Source organism: Miscanthus floridulus, chromosome 8, assembly GCF_019320115.1.
Source record: "Miscanthus floridulus cultivar M001 chromosome 8, ASM1932011v1, whole genome shotgun sequence".
NCBI classification, from domain to species: domain Eukaryota; kingdom Viridiplantae; phylum Streptophyta; class Magnoliopsida; order Poales; family Poaceae; genus Miscanthus; species Miscanthus floridulus.
This window is the reverse complement of record NC_089587.1, coordinates 113,646,012-113,662,946: the sequence shown is the minus strand read 5'-3', so window position 1 is coordinate 113,662,946 and position 16,935 is coordinate 113,646,012. Positions and strand designations below refer to the sequence as shown.

General features: G+C 47.3%; 4 protein-coding genes across 10 annotated transcripts; 3 read left to right on the top strand and 1 right to left on the bottom strand.

The window, feature by feature from the left end:
* The first annotated feature begins 866 nt into the window (after positions 1-866).
* On the top strand, positions 867-6,160 carry LOC136477180 (uncharacterized). 2 transcript variants are annotated; one of them, XM_066475250.1, is made up of 7 exons: positions 1,260-1,396; positions 2,840-2,964; positions 3,462-3,556; positions 3,654-3,767; positions 4,169-4,873; positions 4,965-5,175; positions 5,288-6,160. In XM_066475250.1, the coding sequence occupies exons 2-7, from the start codon at positions 2,949-2,951 to the stop codon at positions 5,812-5,814; spliced, it is 1,668 nt and encodes a 555-aa protein (XP_066331347.1). In that variant the 5' UTR covers positions 1,260-1,396; positions 2,840-2,948; the 3' UTR covers positions 5,815-6,160. The 2 variants fall into 2 exon arrangements, with proteins under 2 accessions (XP_066331345.1, XP_066331347.1); XM_066475248.1 differs by lacking the exon at positions 2,840-2,964 and having other exon boundaries at positions 867-1,396.
* Positions 6,161-6,545: 385 nt separating this feature from the next.
* LOC136477178 (formin-like protein 9) lies at positions 6,546-12,583 on the top strand. 6 transcript variants are annotated; one of them, XM_066475243.1, is made up of 5 exons: positions 6,546-6,683; positions 6,782-10,285; positions 10,367-10,557; positions 10,640-10,875; positions 10,950-12,583. In XM_066475243.1, exons 2-5 carry the CDS (start codon positions 8,742-8,744, stop codon positions 11,661-11,663), a joined length of 2,685 nt encoding a protein of 894 aa, XP_066331340.1. In that variant the 5' UTR covers positions 6,546-6,683; positions 6,782-8,741; the 3' UTR covers positions 11,664-12,583. The 6 variants fall into 6 exon arrangements, with proteins under 6 accessions (XP_066331340.1, XP_066331339.1, XP_066331344.1 ...); XM_066475242.1 differs by having other exon boundaries at positions 6,586-6,711; XM_066475247.1 differs by having other exon boundaries at positions 6,609-6,970; positions 7,276-10,285.
* Positions 11,717-15,081, bottom strand: LOC136477181 (dihydrolipoyllysine-residue acetyltransferase component 4 of pyruvate dehydrogenase complex, chloroplastic-like). Its single transcript, XM_066475251.1, has 6 exons — positions 14,211-15,081; positions 13,927-14,118; positions 13,749-13,836; positions 13,589-13,659; positions 13,409-13,492; positions 11,717-12,520 (listed from the first exon to the last, which is right to left on the bottom strand). Exons 1-6 carry the CDS (start codon positions 15,066-15,068, stop codon positions 12,416-12,418), a joined length of 1,398 nt encoding a protein of 465 aa, XP_066331348.1. The 5' UTR covers positions 15,069-15,081; the 3' UTR covers positions 11,717-12,415.
* Positions 15,082-15,545: 464 nt separating this feature from the next.
* On the top strand, positions 15,546-16,162 carry LOC136477182 (NADH-ubiquinone oxidoreductase 20.9 kDa subunit-like). The gene is made up of 2 exons (XM_066475252.1): positions 15,546-15,711; positions 15,788-16,162. Exons 1-2 carry the CDS (start codon positions 15,558-15,560, stop codon positions 15,940-15,942), a joined length of 309 nt encoding a protein of 102 aa, XP_066331349.1. The 5' UTR covers positions 15,546-15,557; the 3' UTR covers positions 15,943-16,162.
* Positions 16,163-16,935: the final 773 nt, after the last annotated feature.

Sequence of the window (16,935 nt, the reverse complement as noted above, 5' to 3'; positions counted from 1 at the left end):
GGAATAGTTGGCTTGTAACTCTTGTAGAGGTAGAGCAAAATTGCATTACGCCGTTTGTTATACTAATCAATTGCTCTAGTGCTTTGTAGAGATTTTAAATAGGCTATTCACCCCACTCTAGCTATATTAGGACCTTTCAGAGGGGAAGAAGACGGTCGCCACGGAGCTTCGACACAGCCCTAGTGCTCTGCGGCGGGGCGATGGGGGCGAATACAAGGCGGAGGGCGCGACGGTCACCTGGGCATGAGTGGCGGTAGGAAGAAGAAAACACCATGTTAACGATCCACGGTGGTGAAACGACCTCAAAAGTAATCCTCCCAACTTACACGGAAAATGGAAAAATTTTCAGCAAATATTACTATTTCTTCCCTAGCTGTAGTCCCCTTCTTCCTTCTGTTAAATTTTTTTTTCCCGTTCAGAATCCCATGTACCTTCACTCCCTCGAAGAAGACTACTGTGTATTTATTTGTTCCCGCTCATTGATTTTAGCTGATTAATAGTGTTAGGCCCTCCACAGTGTTGTTCTAGAGTGATGCTAAAAGATGAGAGAGTGTGTTTTAGCACCACTCCTCACACTACAGCCATCGGTGTCAGAACTCAAAAAAAACTGGGAACGAATCAAGTAAAGGAACCGGTGCCTAGTTAATAAACAAAAAAAAATGAAGCCACATGATCCTTTACTCTCTCCTCCATTTAATATACTGCTTATTGTTTTTCTTTTTCAGCTATGTCATGGAGCCCATCAACTATGTCCGCACACTACAGCTCAAACAGCAGTATGCCTATTTTCAGTTGTTAAATTTTATTTAGGCACCACCACGTTGTGGAAGGCCTTATGTGAGAATAAAAGGTGGTGGCACAAGCCGAGCCGAACACGCTGCAAATCCCTCCGCGTCCTCTCCCTCGCCCACCCCACATTATTCTCTCCCCAAATCTGACCCTCCCTCGTGCGAGGTCTCACCTCTCCCGACGCGACGCGAGACGCACCACACGCGAGCCCAAGCCAGCCCCATCTAGGGTTAGCGTTCCACGGCGGCGGCGGCGGCCATGGACGAGGCAGCGACGGCGGCCCTGGCGGCGGCGAGGGGGCGGTGGACGAAGTGGGAGGAGGTGGTGGTGTCCAACGACCGCGGCAGTCGCCTCGTGCACTACTACCTCCACGGCAACGGCGAGGCGAAGGAGCTGGCGGTGGTGGGGCGGGAGCGGAGCCCGCGTCACATGTCGTACGCCGTGCAGGGGCGGTTCCTCCGCGCGCTCGCGGCCGCCGCGGGGGCGTTCGCCGTCGCGCTGTCACCGTCACGGTCACCCCTGGCGGCTGCTGGGGCGGACGGCGGCGCTCCGAGGAGGTGGCGGTCCAGGCGGGAGGTCGTGGACTGGCTGTCCTCCCTCGTTTCCGGTAAGATTTCTGTGCCCGGGTTGTGCTTGTTGGAGATTTGGTTGTAGATTTGGATAACTCTGAGCGGGGCCTCGGCGCGTTTGGTCCCTGTTTTTTTTTGGCTCGATTTGGTGCTATGTTTTGCGTTGAAATTGAGCCTGTTTTTAGTCGGATTGGAGGCTGTTCATGTTCTGGCCCCTTGCTGGATTGGAGGCTGTTCATGTTCTGGCCCCTTGCTCTGCATGTTTGGATGCGTTTTATGCCGTGAAACATGAGAGTTTATGGGATTTACAGGGATTTCTTCTCCTGTTCGCTTGTTGGTTTCAGCCAGCCCAAACCAACCAGCCAACAGTATTTTCCTCTCACAACAAACCAGCACCAGCCAGCCCAAACCAGCCCAGAGACCAACCAGCGAACATGGCGGACCGTCGGCTGATTTGTTCGTCTGAATTCGGGCTTGTCTTCCCTCCCGCGGCAATCCGCGTTTTCTTGCATATCTGCTCGTTTGTACCCGATGCTGGAGGGATGGTTTCTGTTTATACAACCTTGACGCGCTGACCGAATCTGCTGTTCTATGGACCCGATATCTATACGGAACTATATGTTTTCTCATCTTTAGGCGCCTGCAGCTTCTAGGAAACCTAGGATTAGGATTAGGTTTCGGTTAAGGAACGCGGATGCTTTGCTTTCATTTCCTGCTGTGTCTAGCCTGATTTGGGCAAGGAAAACCGTAATCTTCCTCGTATTTTTCTATTTCGCTGTTTAGGGATTCTGTAATAGGGGCGGCTGGAGACACTGATGCTTTACTTCCATGTCCTGCTGTGTCTAGCCTTATTTGGCTAGAAGAGGCACCGTGTCTAGCCATATTTGGCAAGCAGAGGTGTTTCCTTCCTCGTATGTTTCCATTTGGCTGTTGGAGGGAGCCGCGGCTGCGAAACACGGGTGCTTTACTTCCATTTCCTGCCGTGTCTAGCCTGATTGGCAAGAAAAACCGTCTTCATCGTATTTTTCCATTTTGCGGTTAGACCATTAGAGGATTCCTCCACTATGGTATTTAACACCGGTGCTTTACTTCCATTTCCTGCCGTGTCTAGCCTGATTGACAAGAAAAACCGTCTTCATCGTATTTTTCCATTTTGCGGTTGGACCATTAGAGGATTCCTCCACTATGGTACTTTGTTTCACCAAATTTGTTCAGCAACTGAGGTAGTGCATTTCGCCCTCTTTCTGATGTTCAGGAAGGCTGCTTCTGGAATAGACCAGGACGTGGCTGCTTCTGGAATAGACCAGGACGTATGTCTCTTAGTTGGCATTTCCGTGTGTTTCGTTAGCTGTTCATTGGCTGAGTTTCTGTTTAGTCAAATTGGTTTTGGGTTGCTTTACGGTTCTTCTAGGAAATCTCGCCCGGTTTGTTCAGTAATAATTTGGTTGCCTGCGAAACTCATGCCTTCTCCTTTTCCATAGGAATATGGAGAATACAGGTGTGTCTCAGTGGAAGCAGCTGCTGGCTTCCTTTGGGCCATTTGCGTAACCTTGGCATTTGGGAATAGAGATAAGCGAAGCAGCAGCATGAATGTATACTCAATCAGGTGCTGTTTTGATCTTCCCTTGTTATGGCCTCCCCTGATGCCTCTATGGAGCGGATCCACAAGTCCATATAGTGTGTACTTTGACTGTACACTGAATGTTCATGCAAAAGAAAGCCTCGATTTCTTTGAAAAGCAACAAATTCTTGTGCAAATAAATCAACATATTCCGGTGGAAATGTTTTGTCTGGCTTTGTGCTCAAAGCTTTAATATAATATAATGAAGTGGGAAATCTGTCGGATATTTGGATATGTAAATATGATCAGATTGTACCCAAATCGCGAGAAGTTATTCTCAAGTAAATGCATTGTACAACTTGTTTGCTGTTTGCAGTGATGATTTGTGATTGTCATCATTCCTTCTCTTCTGTTTTGTTTTCTTTACTTCTTCGTTTTGTTTTGCTGTGTTGCTTTTGCCTAGGTGTAGAATTGTCTACTTGCTACGGTTTCCATTAAAGGTTTCCTTGGCGATTTTCTTATTGTGAATGCTTCATTTGCAGGTTATAATTATGGTTCCTCCTCGATGGCTAATAGGTGCAATGGGGATTCATATGATGACAGTGTTATTAACTGCACTCAAGTTACTGCTTCGAAGGTACAGAAATGTTTTCGTATATCATCTTGCGTTTCTTATGTCTTGGAAGCACCATTGATAATTCTCCTCTAATGCATTTTCTATTATGCCTGTTCAGGATGTTTCTTCTAGGGAAGCTTCGAATGATTTCACATGGTTGGGAGCTCCCTGGCATTGCCAACAACGTTTGAAGCACTACAAATCTTTCTGCCGTAGAGGAATTAGTATCTCGGTATGCCCACTTGCTGTCGCTGGCTATTTTCATTGTCTTTTTAGCTATGTGCACCTCTATTCCTTGCTCTTTGTCAATCAAGTATAACACTTACATTTCAAATACCATACCTAGGCAGACATGAAACTGAGCCCCCAGGAAAAAAAAATGCCACTGTCCTTGAATTTTACTTGGACAGTTTCATGAGATAGAAGTGGATATATTTTGTTGAAAATAGGTTTCTTTTACTTTGACAAATATTTTTTTTTCATTATTCCTACTTCGAGATGATATTAAGGAACCTTTTGGCTTCATAGAAATACATAGTTAAAAGTAGATGAAGATCGAGTGCCAATATTATTTTTGTGTAGTAAACTTTTGAAGGTTGAACCTTAGCTGATACATTCCTACTATACTTATAGGTGCATAATTTTGTATACATCATGAGTGAAGAGATGAAGAGACTTATTGCTTATGTGGAAGATCTCTATGAGGATACAAATTCATGCAATATGGTCAAGGTACAATGGTTCGACAAAGTTGACGAGGTTGGTGTTTCGTTGCCCATGGATTTCGATGACACAGAGATTTTCTTTTCTCTGGGCCGTCAAGATCTCAATGTAGAATGCATTGATGGATTGGCTGCAGTCCTGAGTGCCCAGCACTACGAGAAGTTCAAGAGTGATACCAGATGCAGCTTGTGGCAACCTTATTTTTGCTGTCGGCAGATTGATAATGGTGAAGTCAAGCCTTTTGATGTCACACAGCTGCAAGGCTACTGGAGCCAGGAAGTACTTAGGACTATGTTCAACGCAACTTCCTCTCTGAAGGTGCGTTTCAAGGTCCCTAAATCCGGACCCAGTTCAGATGGATGGCTGAAGAGGAAGCGTGATGCACTCAACATTGATGCTAATCCACAGAAGGCCAATTGTTCTGGTGCTTCTACTTCTAGGTTTTATGGTGAGAACATCAAACACTTGTGTCCTGGTTGCCATGTGGAAGTACTATCTCAAGATAGTGGTATAAGGGGATGTTGGTTTAGATGTTTGATTCTGAAGAGGCATAAAGATAAAATCAAGGTGCGCTACCTAGAACTTCAGGATGCTGACGAGACTGGAAACTTGGAGGTGTGTTATGTTCAGTTCTCTTAATTTATTTTCTTTTGTTTCATGCCATTGGATTTTAGAACTGGAGTTTGACCTAATATGACGCTTGCAGGAGTGGGTTATGCTAACACGAGTTGCCAAACCTGATCAACTGGGTATACGTTTCCTTGGAAGGCCAATGGTTCGTCCACAGCACGTGGAAGAAAGTAAGGCCTCGTGCTTTGATGTTGGAGCCATTGTTGATGCGTGGTGGCATGGTGGCTGGTGGGAGGGAATCCTGTTGTGCCATGGAGGCAGCGGGCGTCTACAAGTTTATTTTCCAGGTAGCTTCACTTTCTGTGATTATGTGCAATTCTTTTATGCTGTGTGTTTTGTGAACAATTAGTGTATTAATGAAAACACAGTACCTTACCTTTTTTTTGTCATTCATCACAGGAGAAAAACGAATCGCTGAATTTGGTGAAGATGAGCTGAGGTGTTCCCTTGAGTGGGTTGGTAACAAATGGAATCCTTTGAAGGGAAGAAAAGATATCGCAAGCCAGCTGACCTCCACCGCAGATGGAAGTAAATATTTGATTGGGAAACAAGATCAGCTGAATTTTACTGTCCCTCCAAAACCAGAAGCTCAACTAGAGGGACTTCGATATGACAAGAGGGGTATTGAGAAATCTTCAGTCTGCACTATCTCACGAGATCAGAAACGTGTCCTTGCCGACCTGACTAATGATCTGAAGTTAGATAACTTGAGGTGGATGCCAAGAAAGAGGAGCAGAAGATCTGGCTCAAGAAAGCATTCTGACACTAGCAGTGGAAGCAGCAGTGGGGACATGGACTTGTCCAGCCCCAGTGGAAGCTTTGGTCAACTTAATCTAGCTCCCGACGAGGAGGCATGCAAGAGCAGTGGAGAGCAGCCTTTTATGGGTGTGCCTGTGCAGGTTCCCAATCTTGTGATGTCCAGGTGAAAGCCAATTCAGCAGCACCGGTTGAAGGGGTTAACATGTTAGCTTCTTACTTTCTGGAGTTACATCGGCCTTGGCGAGATGTAGGTTTTGTGCATCCCCAGGTTAGAGATGTAGGTTTTGTGCATCCCCAGGTTATTTTTGCCAGCACAACCCAGATCCAGGTTTTGACAGTTTTTTTCAAGGCTCATCAACTGTAGTCAGTTGGATGTGAAGAGGTCACCAAGAACCAGTATACAGTTCGTATGTATGACTGACCTAGATAAGTTTTTTTATCTGGTCCCTATAATTTCTAGGTCTGATAGCTTTGTTAACATCTTCTAGGAGAGGAAGAAGGCCCAGTTTGGTTTCTGGTCTGATAGCTTACAGTTCGTATGTATACAGTTCGTTTTGTTGTCTTGTAGCAGTGGTGTGCCTTACATAGTTATCATCTACTGAACTTTACACAGTTATCATCTACTGAACTCGGTGAAATGTCACAAAATAGCTGCTTGTTGCCTATTTCTGTGTTCTTTTAAATATCAAAGTTAGGGTACCTGTTGGATTCAGTTTTCTCATCGTGGTGGACTTTACTGTGCGTGCTTGTGTATGTACCACCACCCACGGAACGGTTGTGAAATGTGAATTGTGCGGTAGCTTGTGGCATGCTGTTGTTGCTTGTTGGAAAATGGTGTAATTGGTTGGTGTGAAGAATCCCTATCGTTGAAAAACGGTGATGATTGATTGGTTTGGAGAATCTAACTCTACCTTGGATATGTTATGGATGGTAGGCTTTAACAGGTTTGGCTTTGCTGGCGTTACTGGTAGCCTACTGCCTGCCTACCTTACTGCCGCTGGACGCCGTTGATGCTGCTCCATCTCTTGACGGTCAAGTTAACGACACGCAATCACGCATGACAAGTTTAGTAACTTCTGGTCTTCTCCGGCCGTGCAGTGCTAATTGATGTTCACATCGCGTTTCCATGTGCAGTCCGATAAAGGCATCCAAGCGTCCATCTCGACACAGGCTGTGTCCAAAGCATCGTCACAAGTCGGGCACTGGGCAGAGGAAAGGAAAATGCCATACCGGGCATCCAGAGGCAGCCTGCGTGGTTGGACCAGAATCTGATTCTACTCGATGAGAAGACGATGCCTGACCTTGACACGGCACAAAAGCTAGGTATCGATCGAAATCCTCTTAGCCCCACCCAGGAATCCAGGACCCAGCTGCCCGCCCACTTGCACCCTGCGGCCCTGCCCTTGAAAAGGGGCGGGCTCCTGCTGCCTTCAGGATCAGGACCACCCCCTTTGCCGGCGTTGAAACCGACCGGATCCGATCGCCGCCGCTGGTCGTGGTCGAGCAGCAGGGAGATTGATGAGCGGCAAGGTAACCACCGCGGTGGCCAACGGTTCTTTGCTGCCGTGATCCTGAGCTAGAACCACCGTGGAGTGACTGGTGTTTGTTTTGTGACGTGGGTGCAGCAGCTCTACTGCATGACGGTGAGGATGAACATCGACTGCAACGGGTGCTACCAGAGGATCAGGAGAGCGCTCCTCCACATGCAAGACCTGGAGAGCCACCTGATCGACCGGAAGCAGCACCGGGTGAGCGTCTGCGGCGCCTTCGTGCCGCAGGACGTGGCCATCAAGCTCCGCAAGAGGACCAACCGCCGCGTCGAGATACTCGAGATCAAGGAGGTCGACACGGGGGCGGGAGGCGAGGGCGAACCACCGGCGGGGTCCGACGGCGGCGGTCAGCAGCCGTCCTGAAAGGAAAGGAAACGCCCTAGGACAGTAGGACAGGACGCAGGCACACATTTGCCTCTCGACCGGGCTCTAATGTAGCGCGAATGTTACATAAAATCTCTGTTCGAAACAGATATGACAGATAGATCATCCTTGAACACGGTGCGGCAGCAAGTGTTTCGCTCGGTTTGATGAAGGTGTTCACGCCCCTCTTCGCCGCAAGTTTGGTGGTTCACCGTCCCTTTCTTGATTTCTTCCTTTGCCATACTACCGGGGGCAAAGAGCAGGCTTCAGCACACCTTAAGAGTACAGCTCGTACTAGTACAACGGAACCAACAACGCTACCAGCACTGAGCTCTCAAGTCTCAACTAACCAACCACGAGGACGAAATCACACACAGAACCCAGGCGCTAACACTTATATGGACTCGTGGTCTCGCAAACAAACACAAAGCAAATGGTCTGCACCCTGCAGCATCTGGCTAGTCTTCTGAACCTGCACATGCTTGGTGCCCAGCCTTCTAAGGCATCCAGTCCAAACAAGGTAACCCCGACAAACGTAAGAGCAGCAGGGCTGCCTTCGAGTGCAGTGCAGCCTCCGGAAGGACAAGCAGCGCCAACCATACACAACAGAAGGGAAGGATCTATACATCACCAACTTGCTTCAAATTTGGTACCGATGATGATGATGATACCGTGACAATGACAGCGTGGTATCAAGAAAACCATTGCCGCAATCTTTCAGCAATTTTGTCGCGGAGATGAGGTTCATCACCAAGTTAAGATTGGTGCCCACTGCCCACCAAACCATAGCACCGGACCAAAAAGCCGGCGGTGGTGAGACATGCAAAAGAAGCTGAAAAGAAGGCGCTGTACCTGTACTGTACATAACCTGGCGAGAAGGTGGCACGTACCCTGCTACCTCTTGGCAGGCACCAGCACCAGCCGCGCATGGTAAAGCCAGGGTTTCCTTGGAGTGGCGTTAAAGCCTGCAGAGGTGGATGGGCAGCAGAGCAGAGAGAACAACGAACGAGCTCACCGTTCGCTGGCCAGCTTACGTTCCGGACAGCAGCAAATGTGATGTGTCCGTCCGCACACACGTACTCCCAGTCCTGTTCCTCCTTTTGCCACAACCATTGAGAGCTCGTCGTGCGACAAGGAGAGCTTCTCCCCCTCTCTAGCTGACTCATGATCAGCAGCGAAAAATGGGGCTGGTGGTGAAGCGTATCTTCCTCCTCACCGCCTCCCTTGTGCTCCTCTTGCTCAGCTTCGAGGTCCTGGACCTGGAGGGGGCTCTCCGCCGTGTGAGCCATGGCTGCGGCGAGGTCAGTGCCGTGGCAGTGACCCGTGATGCCAGTTCTGGTTTCCTCTCCAGGTTCAGGATGCTGGTAAGCCTGGATCGTCATCGGCCGCTGCGACACCCACACCGGAGCCATCAAAAGAGTTCTGCAGCTCCAGCACCGGCACCGGCGCCGGTTCAGGGTCATGAAGCAAGAGCTGCTCCGACTCCTGCTCCTCTTCCCCATGAGAGCCATAGAAGTATGCCACTCAGAAACCACAGCCACATTGCCCCAGCGAGGAGCGTGGCACGCAAACTGGGAGGTGGAGGTCACGCCAGGCTCCCAACAGCCGCCATTGTCGCCCTGGCTGTGGCTGGAGCATGTCTGCTTGTTCTCGGAGTTGCAATAGCAGCAGCAGCCTCACTCAGAAGATCAAGGAAGCTTCAGAAAAAGCCTTTCAGGCTATTTCCCCATGGATCAAGAGCTCACAGGTCAACTTGTGCTACCATCAAGGTTAGTTCGCATCCCAGCCCGGGTTCTGCTGTGCAATGCTGGGACTATCCAATCCTCACAGAATCTTCAAAATCTATGAGCTTAGAATCTTCAGAATCTAAGAGCTTATCCGTGCTTCCCACTACATCAAAAAGGGCAGAGTTAATCATAAGCGATTATGCTGTGAAAACCAGCACCAACATGCAGTCTGATGAAGCTGATTCTTTCCATTCATTGTCCTGTTCTCGTTCATCAGGTGGCTCCATTACAGAGTCGCCACTGCAAATTTGTAATAAACCTATCACAGATCCGTCTCCATCTTCTCGACACAGGGACGATTCACCTTCTAGTTCATCATATCAATCACTATCACCAGATTGTAGATCTTCCTTCTGCCCAAAGATTCCACCATTCACAGCTCCCGATCACACCCATGTGCTTAATGCCATTTGCCATCTTCCAGAAAATCCAGACGAGAAAACTGGAGTAAGCCACCAAAAAACTGCAACGGCTAATAACAATTCAGGATCCATGGGACATCCTGAAGCTCCAAAAGTAGAGCAGGTCAATGCAAAGCTCAGTCATCAATCGTCAGGATATAAGTCTACTTCCTATGCTACAGAGACCACACCCTCCGAAACAAACTCAGCATTCAGGGTGTCAAATACAGACATTAATTTGGATCCAAAGGAATCAATACGGAACTCAGCTGAAGAAGCCAAGTTCAAACCATCTGGAGCAATAAGTATATCGAAAACACCACCACCCCCTCCACCGCCAATTAAACCTACTTCAAGTCTTAAAGGGCAGAACTCTGGCCAGCCTCCATTGCCACCTCCATTACCGATCCAGTTACAAGTTGGCAAAGATGGGTTACCACTTCCAAGGTTGAAACCTCTGCACTGGGACAAATTAAGGGCAGCTCCAAACCTCTCAATGGTGTGGAATGACATTCAGTCAAGTTCCTTTGAGTTTGAGTAAGCCACAAAATGATTCCCCTTGCTACATTGTCATTTCATTTCCTATTATTACATCTAACAAAAGCATACATTATGCAGATTTGATGAACAGATGATCAAGTCATTGTTTGCATACAATTTTCAAGGGCAAGCAAAAAATGAGGACCCCAAGAGCAAGACTTTAGCTACCAGCAAACATGTCATTGAGCACCACAAACTTCAAAATACTACAATACTCTTGAAGACCTTAAATGCTAGCACTGAACAAGTCTGCATTTCTATAACAGAAGGTATATCTTGCTGCATTTGGATTTAAGCTTACCAAGTAAATGAAGGCCAGATGAACCTACTGTCCTGTCTTGACAATCACAGGTACTGGACTGTCCACACAACAACTAGAAGCGCTGGTCAAGATGAAACCATCCGAGGAAGAGGAGAAAAAGCTACTTGATTATGATGGGGACATCAACATGTTAGATCCAGCAGAGAACTTTGTTAAGGTGCTACTGACAATACCAATGTCATTTTCAAGAATTGAGGCAATGCTGTACAAGGAAACTTTTGATGATGAAGTTGCCCATCTCAGGATGTCCTTTGCACTAATTAAAGTAAGTAGAGCTATTCAATTAATTTAGAAGATAGAAACATTCTGTTGAAGCTACAACTATTTCTTTGTTTACAGGGAGCCTGCAGTGAACTCAGGTCCAGCAAATTGTTTTTAAGATTACTTGAAGCAGTACTCAAGACTGGAAACAGAATGAATGTTGGAACTATAAGAGGAGGGGCAAGTGCTTTCAGACTTGACGCACTGCTGAAATTGTCAGATATACGTGGAGCTGACGGGAAGACAACCCTCCTGCATTTTGTTGTCCAAGAGATGGAGCGACTACAAGGATCAAAGGCTTCGGATAAGCTCAGTGGAACTTCTGGATCTTGTCAACTGGCAGAAAGAGAAGAGTATCCAGAAATAGGTGCAGAATTTGTTTCAGAATTAAGTAATGAGCTTGGAAATGTCAAGAAGGTAGCAAGTATAGATTTAGATACCTTGAAAAGCTCAATCTCAAATCTATCACATGGACTGGCTCAACTGATAAGGCTTGTCGGGAAGGAGCTTACCTGCAATGACAGGAACCAGAACTTCCTGCAGTGCATGAGATCATTCCAAACTCATGCAGAGAATACCATGCAGGAACTCAAGGTTGATGAAGCCGAGGTCCTACAGCAGGTCAGAGAACTCACAGAGTATTATCATGGAGAGGTTGGCAAGAATGAGTCAAACCTCCTCCATATATTTGTCATCATGAGAGATTTTCTTGGTTTGCTAGATAGGGTGTGCCGAGACATGAGGGGTACAAAGCACATCCAACCTCTGAACATAGTCCTTCCGCTCAGGTGAATACGTTCAATGATCAGACTTCACATTAACCAGTTGGACATTAACAAATTAACTTTTTTGTGTGAATGTGTGTATAGTTATTAGCTTGGGATGGGTTTGTATCAGTTACGGATAGTTTGTACACGTGCAGAATTGTATTAGAATGATGGTGTGTTTAGATTGCATGGTTTTCAATTTGTTGAATACACTCACAACTTAATGCTGATCATGTTATTGTTTTGGAGGGTCCTATATACTCCTGTAGTTACTGGTAACTGCCAAACATGTACTCTTGTATGTTTTCGTTTTGCTAATAATCTTTAAAAATTTCAAACTCCAAAGACAGCAGGCCCGGGCCACTGTGCCAGTACACGTCAAAACAGTACATGTCCATTTACATGCCAGTCTAAGGGCAACGAGGAATTTTCCCAAGATATATTCAGGGAAGATGGGATCTCTACCACTTTACAAATTTCAAGAAAATATACTTCCCAGAAGATAAATGAAAAAGGGACATAAACCATATTTTAGAGATAAAATCTGCAGAACTATTCTACAGTTTATCACTTATTGCTCTCCAACAATTCCATAATATCAACAGTATAATCCCTCCAACAAGACCCACAACATTGAGAGATAGGAACCGGTACAAAAAGATCAGACAAATCCTGTTGAATGCTCAAGATACAAAAATTGGAGATCGAGAATAGAACTCCAACTGCAATCAGACTACTTATGGGCATATAGATAAGATCATAACTCTTCAAGGGATCTTACAAAGTTAAGCTCTCAGGATCCTCAAGAATCTTTGCAAAAGTTTGAAGGAATGCTGCCAAATCAGCACCATATACAATCCTGTGATCAGCAGTGACATTGACCTACAAAAAGAAATGTTGAAACAGCTTAGTTAAATACAAATCCCCTGATGCTATAGTTTCATACTCTATGTCCACTGTACCACAGCCACAGTTTCTATTGAAATATTGCCAGTATTGTCCTGAATAAACTGTTCAACACAAGAACTATTGCTGACACAATCCAAGTGGCAACCAACCAAAGAGGCCCTAACTCCTAACTGGCAGCACCAGCGATACATCCACACAATAAAACCAACAATATAAACAACTCAAACGGACTTTGATGACTAGTGAGGTATAAGTTGTGGTGCTTGGTACCGATGAATTGTATATTTTCCATTGCAAAATTACTCATTTTAGGCCAGCAAATCTATTTCTATGATTTAGACAGAACCATAGAATAACATCTACTCCCTTTGTTTCAAAATCTAAGTCATTTAGCATTGTCTTATGTCAAACTTCTCCAACTATGACCAGGCTTACAGAAAAATATATTAACATCTACAATATCGAATAAATGCATTATCAATACATATTCCATGGTGAATTTAATGAAACTAAATTGATGTTGTAGATGTTAGTACATTTTTTTATAGAAATTTGGTCAAAGGTAGATAAGTTTCACTTAGAGCAAAACTAGAACAATCTACACTCTGAAACAGAATGAGTAGTTATATAGACAATAACTGTAATTATGCAATACTATTGGGCATCTTATCATCGTAATTAACTCTTGGAATTAAACCATGCAACACACTTCACATGATATATCTGACAAACTCTTCAACATAACAACTACATGTCATGAATACATTTTAAAACTAGCAGGATGTAGAACTATTCACATTTTACCATACTGAAACATTATATGCAAACAACAGATGTCTTAAACACAGGTGCATTACTAACCAGCATCTTGCTCTTGACGCTAAAGAAACCATCTTTATCAGCCACGACTGTAGGTTTGGAGGCTCCAACCGCCATAATAGCTCCCTGCACTCATTGATACTCAAATATTAACCCTCATACATAAGTGAAGCATACCTATTATGATTTATATAGACTAGGAAGAAAGGGAATTAAGCCCACCTGGCCAGGCGGAAGGATCGCATCAAACTGATCTACAGCAAACATACCCAGGTTGGACAGTGTAAAAGTCCCTGCAAATAACAAAATCTTCAGGTAAGCATGTCCACATAAAATTCGCAAAGGCAATCTAATACACTATGCAATGCAATGAGTTCCATACCAGAGCTGTACTCATTTGGTTGGAGCTGTTTTGCACGTGCTTTCTTGACTAGATCCTTCCAATTTTGTGAGAGCAAATATATATCCAGCTACAGTGTAACAATCAACAAGCTGTTTGGTGAACTTGTTTGCTAAAACTGCAAAGTGGAGCCAAATTTATCACAAAAGATAGGTTGTACCTTGTCAGCATCCTGAAGGACAGGTGTAATAAGGCCACCATCGATTGCCACAGCCACTGCAATGTTGATGTTACTGTTGTATGTGAAGCTCTTTCCATCCCTGCAGCTAGCATTGACAACAGGGTGCTGTGCAAGAGCCATGGCTGCAGCCTTCGCCAGCAGCACTGTCATTGTCACTCCCTTTGGCTTAACCTGTCAAAATCAAATCAGTCTAATAATCAGGAAGCAGGGTAAGAAAAACAAAGGAGCTTCAAGTGCAGTCAAGCCCTGCTTCAAGTCCTCACCTTTTCATACAGCTCATCGAGCTTATCGGTTACAATTGGGTACCCAACACGGAAAGTTGGCACTGCCAGGCTCTCCACCATGTTCTTGCTCACTGCAGCCTGCATGGTAGTGAATGGAACAACAGTCGCGCCAGGAACCGGCGGTAGCACTGCCGCCTGAGGCACCGCACCCACTGAAGGCGCAGCAGCAGCAGGAGCGGGCTTTGACTTGGGCTGGATTCCGGCAGCCGCCTCAACATCTGCCGACGTAATTCGACCGTACGGCCCGGTGCCAGTCACCTTGGCAAGGTCCACCCTGTGCTGCTTAGCCAGCTTCTTAGCTTGCGGGCTGGCGATGCCCTTCGTCCCCGCGGCCACCGGCGCGGGAGCAGCCGCCGGAGCCGGAGGAGGAGGCGGCGCCGCTGCGGCATCCTCCGTTGGAGCAGGTGGCGCCTGCTGCGGCTGCCCGTTGGAGAGCTCCTGAGCCTTGGAGAGCGCGAGCGGCACCTCCTCCTCAGACTCCGCGAGCAGCGCGATGGGGGCGCCCACCGGCGCGGACTCGCCGGCCTGGACGAGGACCGCCGCCACGATGCCGTCGTGGAAGGTCTCGACGTCCATGTCGGCCTTGTCGGACTCGACGACCACGACGGCGTCGCCCTTGGAGACGCGGTCGCCCTCGCCGGCGGACCAGGAGACGATCTTTCCCTCCGTCATGGTGGAGCTGAGCGCCGGCATGAAGATCTCCCGGATCTTGGCGCGCACCACCATCCGCCCGCGCCGCGCCTGCCTCCAGCGCGCGCCCGCCGGCACCGCTCCGGCACGGAGCCGCGCGGGCAGGGTGGAGGCGGAGAGCGAGAGGGGTGCGGGGGCCGTCGCCATTGGAGGAGAGGAGTGCTCGAGGTCGGAGGCGGAGGCGGAGGCGATGGGAGGGGGCTGTGGCTGGTTGGCCTGGGTATATGGGGTGGAAAGCAGTGAAGAGGGCGGAGAAAGCGAGGCGAGGATGGCTTTGGAAACTCCGATGATGCTGTCATGGACCGGGCTTCATCTTGCTGTGGGCCTCTTACGTCATTAACAAGGGTGACCAGTCTAGCCCATCGACGGAAGTTGCGAGGCCAGTCCATTTACGGTCACCAGGGATCTGGCCCATGTAAGTCCATATTCAGTCATGGGCCGGTTCCTACGTCAATCTACAAGGATGGCTTTAGCCCATTTACCCACAACTTCTACCACTGAGGCACTGAGCCGAGGAGGACCTATCCCGTAGGCCACAACGCTCCCATCCAGCTCCTGCTCGCGACCAAATCTGCCGTCTCCGCCGCCGCCGCGGCCAGCATCACCGGAGGGATCCGCGCCGCGCTGCTCCACGCGATGAACACGGACATCACCGCGTCGACGAAGCCGGAGTACCCGGTGGTGGATCGGAACCCGGCCTTCACCAAGGTGGTCGGCAACTTCTCCGCGCTCGACTACATGCGCCTCTCCACTATCTCCGCCATCTCCGTCACCGTTGGCTACCTCTCCGGTTCGCCTCCCCCTCCCAAACCTTATCTCTCACTTCATCCCCCCATCGGTAGCTCAGACCCGCGCTTGTCGTGCAGGGATCAAGCCGGGGATCCGGGGCCCGTCGATGGTCACGGGCGGGCTCATCGGGGTCATGGGAGGGTTCATGTACGCCTACCAGAACTCCGCCGGGCGCCTAATGGGATTCTTCCCCAACGAAGCCGAGGTCGCGCGCTACAAGTACAAGCTGTAGTGAGGATCCAGCTCCACTCCGTCTCTCTTTTCGCAACCGTTGCGCCTTTTTCTTTCCTGACCTCGTGTTAGCTTCAGTACTTGATCTGGGCACTCTATGGCCTTGAATAAACGCTGTATGCTGTTGCACAGTTATGAGGATTCGATGATACAATTCACCTCCTCTTGATGTTGTTTGGTGAGAATTTCATCGCCATTTCGGTGAATTTATGAATATTAAAGTGACTTCTGCTCTGAACTTGTTATTTTTTGTGTCATCGTGTTTGTGTATCTTAGCTTGTCAGGATTGGGGTTTGTTACTTTGTTGCCTCACATGGTAAGTAATGGGGTTCGTTTGGCTCATTATCTGCCTGTTGGGGAAGATTTCAATGTTTGTTTTGTTCAGATGATCTTTGTATCGAGATTTACCTGGTGTGCTCCACATGTGAATTCGGTGCACATTTATCATCAAGAATGTCATGGAGGTAGATAGATGGTGGTATTAGAGAGCATACTTAAATTTTATCAATGCTTACTAAGTCCTGTTTATTTTAGCTTGCAGAGTGCAACTTACAAACTGAAACAAATAGATCTCAGATTGCAACAATCCATAGGCCAGATTGTTACAATCCAACAATTTGCTTTCCCCCCAGCTTGTAGATTGTAACAATCTACAATGTGCAAGCTAAAACAAACAGGGTCTAGCCTAGGAAGTACATAAAAATCTGTGGAAATGAATTTGATCCACCTGGTCTTTGCGGTATTGGCATGTGCCCATCCTTTTAATTTGAGTCTTGTGAAGCACATCAAGCTATAGTGAGAATTTAGCTCCACCCTGCCTCTCTTGCAGCAATTCTTGCTCCTGTATCTTTACTTACCCCGTGTTAGCTTCAGTTGATCCAAGCATGAGTGGTCTTTGCTGAGTGAATTGGTATGCTGTTGAACAGTTGTGAGGATTTGGGGATACAATTTAGCCCGTTTGTGTTATTACCCGTTCATAATTTTGTCTCTGTTT

Coding starts and splice junctions, on each gene's coding strand:
- LOC136477180 (XM_066475248.1), top strand. CDS start 1,048: ATGGACGAGGCAGCGACGGCGGCCCTGGCGGCGGCGAGGGGGCGGTGG. Junction 3,768..4,168: donor GTAGAGGAATTAGTATCTCG/GTATGCCCACTT, acceptor CTATACTTATAG/GTGCATAATTTTGTATACAT. Junction 4,874..4,964: donor ACGAGACTGGAAACTTGGAG/GTGTGTTATGTT, acceptor TGACGCTTGCAG/GAGTGGGTTATGCTAACACG.
- LOC136477178 (XM_066475243.1), top strand. CDS start 8,742: ATGGGGCTGGTGGTGAAGCGTATCTTCCTCCTCACCGCCTCCCTTGTG. Junction 10,558..10,639: donor CTGCATTTCTATAACAGAAG/GTATATCTTGCT, acceptor TGACAATCACAG/GTACTGGACTGTCCACACAA. Junction 10,876..10,949: donor TGTCCTTTGCACTAATTAAA/GTAAGTAGAGCT, acceptor CTTTGTTTACAG/GGAGCCTGCAGTGAACTCAG.
- LOC136477181 (XM_066475251.1), bottom strand. CDS start 15,068: ATGGCGACGGCCCCCGCACCCCTCTCGCTCTCCGCCTCCACCCTGCCC. Junction 13,493..13,588: donor CGATCCTTCCGCCTGGCCAG/GTGGGCTTAATT, acceptor CAATGAGTGCAG/GGAGCTATTATGGCGGTTGG. Junction 12,521..13,408: donor GCGTCAAGAGCAAGATGCTG/GTTAGTAATGCA, acceptor TTCTTTTTGTAG/GTCAATGTCACTGCTGATCA.
- LOC136477182 (XM_066475252.1), top strand. CDS start 15,558: ATGAACACGGACATCACCGCGTCGACGAAGCCGGAGTACCCGGTGGTG. Junction 15,712..15,787: donor CACCGTTGGCTACCTCTCCG/GTTCGCCTCCCC, acceptor CTTGTCGTGCAG/GGATCAAGCCGGGGATCCGG.